The 6,470-nt window shown below is 36.2% G+C and overlaps 1 protein-coding gene across 1 annotated transcript in view; it reads right to left on the bottom strand.

Annotated features, from left to right (window-relative positions):
* Nucleotides 1-3,494: 3,494 nt before the first annotated feature.
* Nucleotides 3,495-6,470, bottom strand: part of LOC134349487 (cysteine and histidine-rich domain-containing protein 1-like) — a 53,320-nt gene continuing 50,344 nt past the window's right edge. Inside the window, exon 11 of the mRNA XM_063053875.1 lies at nt 3,495-5,349. Within this exon, the coding sequence (XP_062909945.1) occupies nt 5,194-5,349 (156 nt within the window). The 3' untranslated portion in view covers nt 3,495-5,193. The remainder of the gene's footprint in view (nt 5,350-6,470) is intronic.

Raw genomic sequence — 6,470 nt, 5'->3', positions numbered from 1 at the left:
ATATACAACCTTGATGTTTGTCTCCTTACAGGGAGCCACAAAACAAAGAAATCCAATAGAACCCATTAAAAAGAGACTGTTAAACATCCAAAGTGCAGAGAATGAAAAAAATCAAAGTGTGCAAACAGTAAGAGTAAGCAAATAATATTAAGAACTGAAGTTCATGAAAGTGAGCCCACAGGCACAAAACCAGTCATCACTGCAGCGGATTCAGAAGCCCATTAGTTGCAGGCCATGGCCTCAATACAGCGCAGTGATAAGTAAACCTCAGAGCAGCAAACCGAACAGGCCTGTCCCTCACCTCCAGCCTTGGGACCCTGACCGTTTCAATCTGGTGCAGTGCTTACATCATCTTACAGTAATAATTTGTTTATGTTTGCATTGTTTCTCCTGAATTATTTGTTTTCCTAGTTGGTTGCCAAGGCTAAAATGCCTAAAGGAATTGATTGATGTCAGAACGGCATCAATCATTTGCTAATATCATGGAGAAAAACTTTTTATTAACATTTGAGTTTTATTGAAGCTGAATTCCTAAAGGATACAACAGGAATTAATACTTGATTGAAAGAAATCTAAAGTATGTCTTTTAGTTTCAAATTAACATTAAGAACTATAGTGCTTACTGAACTACTCTGCAGTATAAGGGAACGCAGGTAATATGCAAAAGGTTGGGCTGTATTCATTACACCAATGGAAATACAATATTTAACATTATGATGGAATGGGGACAAAGGATAGAACTAGATGACTTCTATTGTGATGAAGAGTGAAAGTTAAGATATTAATAATCCATGGACAAATGCAATACTGTGTACAAGTGATGTGGGCCAAAAGGAGGAAAAATATATGTTTTGTGCATGCACTAGCAGAAGCAAAGGGCTTTGGCCTCAATCTTAACAGGTAGGTAAGGAGAAAGTGAGCAGAGGTGGAGGAGGCAGAGAATGTGAAGAGGTGATTTCTCCCCGTTCTTCCCAAATTTAATTATATAACAGTTTTAGACTTCTGGTGCAGCTATTCAGATTGAGAAGCTGGCAAGTTGTTGGATGGGTAAAAACAGTTTTAAAAAAAGAAATAGGCCATTCAATTCCTAGTATCTACCCTAACATTCAATATGATCATTTTTTTTTATCTCAGATGAAACAGAAACACTGGAAGAGCTTAGCCAATACAAGCAGTATCTGTGGAAAGAAAACTCATTGCTACTTATTTAATGGTCTGAGCTACTTTCTACAGATGTCACTTGACTGGATGAACCCTTCCAGCATTTCTGTTTCACACTCAAATCTCTGTAATTTTCCCTTTTCCATCTTCTATCTTAGTGCTACTTTTCTGTACCTATCGCTTGATCTAAAATCTTTGAATATACTCACAAACTTTAGCCTCAACAGCCCTAAAGAATTCTAAAGGTTTATTGAATGAATAAATCTTTCATCTCAGTACCGAATTTTGACACAACCCCCAAACATCTCAGCCAGAAGCAACTTCATCCTTGCACCTACCCTTTCAAGTCCTGTCAGAACTTTGTGCTTTAATCTGATAAACTTATTCTTCTAGAGAGAATAGTCCCATTAATTAATCTTTTCTCAGCGGACAATCCCCACCTACATCCCTGGCTTCAATTGGTGAAAACGTGTTACACTTTATTGCAAGTCTACCCTTCATAGCCAGTGAGATTAAATCTTAAATACAATATTTCAGGTACATCGAGACAGTTTCAGCGAAGATTTGCACTCAAATCTTCTTGCAATTAAGGCCAAATGTTTGCATTGCTTATTCCTTTCCGCAAATATACATTAATCTTCAATGATTCCTGTACAAAGACACTCATTTTCATTAACAAAAGGGTTCATGGAAGTCCAATGAGGGAGATCAATGTCCCCATAACCATGAGATAACTACAATTTGGTGACTGAAGGGTGAACTGGGAGATCACAAGGCAGCCAGAATAATTAAATGGGGAAAGATGGCGAGGGTCTAGAAATGTATCAGACTATGATGGAAAACATGTAAAGGACATTATTACATGGTTGGCAGGAATGGGGTGGGGTGATTCAACTGTAGGAAAGCCTGATAGTTAGGGTGATTACTAGTGGGTGTAGAAATGGGGGAGAATGAGATGTGCTTGAAAAATACAGAACTCATCTATCTTTCAAGCCCTTGAGAAATCCAGTGGATCAGTATCAAAGCTTAAAACACATCAAGGATGAGTGAACTAAATCTATACCCAACTACTTACTGGGGAGGAGGGAACATTTGATTTATGGCCTCCTCTACATTGGTGAGACACTATGTAGACTGGGGGACTGCTTTGTTGAGCACCTTCACTCCATCTGCAATAATAAGGATTTCCCAGTGACCACCAATCATTTTAATTCCAATGCCCATTCCCATTCCAACATGTCAGTTCATGGTTTTTACTGTCACAATGAGGCCACTCTCAAGTTGGAGGAGCAATACATCATATTCTGTCTGGGTATACTCCAACCCAATGCATGAACATTGATTTCTCTAACTTCTGATATTTCCCACCCCCCCCCACCCTCTTCTTCCAATCCACACTTGAGTCCCCCTCTTACCTCGTCTTCTCCTCACGGCCTATTACCTTCTCTCTGGTGCCCCAACTCCTTTCCTTTCTTCCACTGCCCACTCTCCTCTCATTAGATTCCTTCTTCAGCCCTTTACCTTTTCAACCCCACCTCATTTCCCCTCTCCCATCCATCTGGCTTCACATTCATTCTCAATTGAAGAGTTAAGCAAAACTGTTGATAGATTGGCTGCAAACGCCTACATTTCACTAATTGTCCAAAACGTTCCTGTTGCCCAATTTTTAACAGAAAGTATACCAATTGATCTTTCTAAATGCTTTTGCTGTATAAATCCCTATTTTGTTGCTGATCTTTCTTCAATTTCACTGAAGCAGCATCTCCTGGAACTATCTAGTTAATGCTGTCTGTTGGGTAATAAATGAAGCATTGAGGCAAGTTTAACAAGGGAACCACGAATTGTTTTCAAATTTTTGTATAAAAGATGTTTGATTTTGGTGAGGAAACAGTGAACCAAATACAGTAGTAAAGAAATTGAAATCTATAATACAACAGTGTTAAAATAAAAAAGCTAACAGGAAGATCCACAAAATATATCACCATTTCTGACAAAGATTTTCCTTCACCCATATCCTTTGATGGCAATGTGTACCATTTAACTCCCCAATTTGATATGTAGCTAGGAATCATTAACTGCTTTGAAGCAACATCTAATATAGAGCACTAGGTATACACAGACATTTATCCACCCCATTCAAGATGCAAATAGAAAACCCTCAATATAATCAGTTCTGATTTTGATATCTAACAATACAATTAATCACATGCCTCAGTCTTTATTTTTTGCTTTTAAATCAAGTAAGTTTTACTGTCTAAAATTTAGGGAAACACTGAAGCTGTGTTTATAGTGTATGCCTATAGCTTCATCCACATATGTATCATGACACGATATGCACAATGTTCTTTAGATGTCTGTAAAGTTTATTACTCCAAAGGTCAAATGAATATTGAAATGTACTTTCAAGTTACTTCAATGAAAAGTAGTTTCAAGTTTGAATGCAAAATAATTAACATTTTTGGAAAATACAAAGAACAGCATACCTCTAATTTTAATGATTTTTCTCATACAGTATTTACCTGAAAATTAAAAGTGTTTTACATCAAGACTTTCATATAATGAATAAGAAATTGGAAGAAATGTCTTATGAATAATATGGAACCTTGATCTCATAAATCATACTCCATGCAGAAAAAAGATGACATTAATTTGAAGAATTGTTTACATAATTATTAAGAATCAATAGCAAAACACATCTAGGAGGACAGAAACATAGAAAACATGTGTTGTGTTGACACACTTTTCTGATACCTTCCCTCAATAACTTGGACAGCAGCACTACGGATGCAACTATGGCAAGACTGGATCCTCACACAAATCAAGGATTAAAAGAATTGGTATGTTGGTACTTTGAATCAACATGCTAATTACAGTTATTTAAATACTATTAATTAAAAACATTGCTTTACACTGTGCCATGGTCTGTGATATTATAATCATGGATGGAATCAACAATCAGTAACTAAAATTTAAACATTGCTAAATTTAGGATTACTAGAAAATTCAGCCTAATCAGTTCAATTAGCACCTGAGTTTAAAATCCTAATAATTGTTCTTTTCCCATGTGAATTCACTTGCATATGTTTCTGTTTTCTTTCAGATTTAGCATGCTCAGTTCACAGGGATGAACTTCACTTCCCCATTCCCAGTCTGACCTTTGGCTGTGACCTCGTGCTGATAAGGGGCCCAACACAAGATCAATAAAAAACTTATCTTCCTTCTGGTTACAGTGTAGCCTGCAGGACTAAGTTCAGCAATTTTAGATAAGTTGCTATTTGAACAAGAACTGGCCATTTCTGTCATAATGTTTGTAAAGTCAAATTATTCAACTGTACCATTCATTACACAGAGGTTCACCTTAAATGTCCATTGCATATTAAAAAATTACTTTTGTTCCATTCTTTGCTCTCCACCATCTCTGACTAACTTGTTTCACTCTGGCTAATGAAGAGGCCTGGATCTGAAATGTTAGCTATTATTCTTCACGTGTCCTAAGTTCTCCAGAATTGTGTTTTTTAAAACTTCCATGGAACTAAGTGTTAATTTATCTTTTACACCAATCCGTTCTCCTAGCTTGCCAATAAAAACTAGTAGTTTTTACCCCTAGTTTTTTTTCCAGTTTACTGAGAAAAATTCAGTAGATTATTTCATATCAGCAGGAGTAAATGTGATTTAACAAGGCTATGTAAAACATCATCTGATAGATGAGCATTAACAATCACTTTCCATTATATTAATTTCAGTCATTGAGGATGCTGCTATAGATTTGGCCATGATATGCGCTGCATAATTGAGTTACACAGGTTAAACAATGCAAATCTTTGCAGTTTAAATCTAGAGCAAGATGTAATATGTTCATAATTCTCTCTCTACAGTATGCACCCAAATATAAGGCAAGCAATCAGTGAAAAAACTACTTCCAAAATGGAACAGAACATAAGTATATCATAATAAATCAACTTCAACAATAAGTTCTCTACTTCTTATTGTCCATGTCACCATTTCATATTCTTCTATTGCTCTTTGTTTCATTCAATCTTCATCACTTGATCCCTGTGGCTGGACTTCCTTCTGAGGCTCAGGTGCAGGTAGTTCAAGTCGGGACCATAATAAAGGCTCAGCTTTCTTCATAGTAATTTCAACCTTCGCAGGTGTCATGCTCATTTGACTCTTACTAACATCAATAACCTTTTATGTATAGAAGTGCAGAAAGAAAAAATGTTTCATTCCAATAGAAAACAAATTGAAAAGAATTCCAATATATTGTCAAATAAGCACCTAACAAGAAGTGCAAATTATAAATTAATATCCTCTCTTTAAGAAACTCCAGTTGTTAAAAAGAAATGAAAGCCGAAACAACTTTAATAAAGAATTAAATGCTGAGGCTGTGAGGAAAAGCTTCAAACCAAGAATGGCCAGGGAAGAAGATGGAGTCAAAAATGAGTCTTTAGTCTAGGCTATAGATGACAGCTTCGGATAACCAATATTCTATAGAAGATAGCAAAGTTCATTCAGATTGGAAATGCTAGACAAGCATGCAAAAACAAATTGCAGACAGGTGAAGGAAAGTAATACAGAAGCACAAGTGTCCTTACAGTATACACATGTACATTTATGTAACCAAGTGCACCGCACTGTTTAAAAAAAAGGCTGAAGTTAAATCTTTGGTAGATCCAACAACAGTCAAATAGTATGCAGAAAAATAATTCCATAACATTAATCCAACCGTATTCAGAAAATAAGACAGTGCAATCCACCTGGGCAAAAAAAAAACTGAGAATATATTTCCAATTTTGTAAGGCTTAAACCAGGAGATTCCAACCTGGGGTCCACAGACTCCTTGCTTAATGGTATTGATCCACGGCATAAAAAATGTTCAGATCCCCTGATGTACTTGATGAATGGACTGATTGAAGCACAAAACTACAGAAAAGATATAGATTTGAGGGGAATGTGAGGATTACATTGAAGAACAGCAATGGTGTTTTGAAAGAGAGAAGATACACCCAAGGCCAGGAAAAGATTTAGTAGAAATGAAAATGACATGAACTAATAATCAAAATCAGCTTGGAGAAGCCATGAAGAGAAATAGAAAAAGATAAATTGTGTTAAGAACCTGGGAATGCAGTAAATCAAGACAGTTCGAAGCAAACTAAAACTCCTGAGCCCCCTGCACTTACTCTTCGTTATAAATCAAAAATATACTTCATCTCTACCTTCAATGGGTGGTAGGTATATACCTTGTTCTAAATTCACAAATGTTCTCTTCACCCCCATATAGCTTACAATTCACCTATAGATAAAATGCA

This window comes from Mobula hypostoma, chromosome 7 (genome assembly GCF_963921235.1).
Source record: "Mobula hypostoma chromosome 7, sMobHyp1.1, whole genome shotgun sequence".
NCBI lineage: Eukaryota > Metazoa > Chordata > Chondrichthyes > Myliobatiformes > Myliobatidae > Mobula > Mobula hypostoma.
Note: the sequence above shows the minus strand (reverse complement) of the source record. Positions and strands in the feature narration are given on the sequence as shown.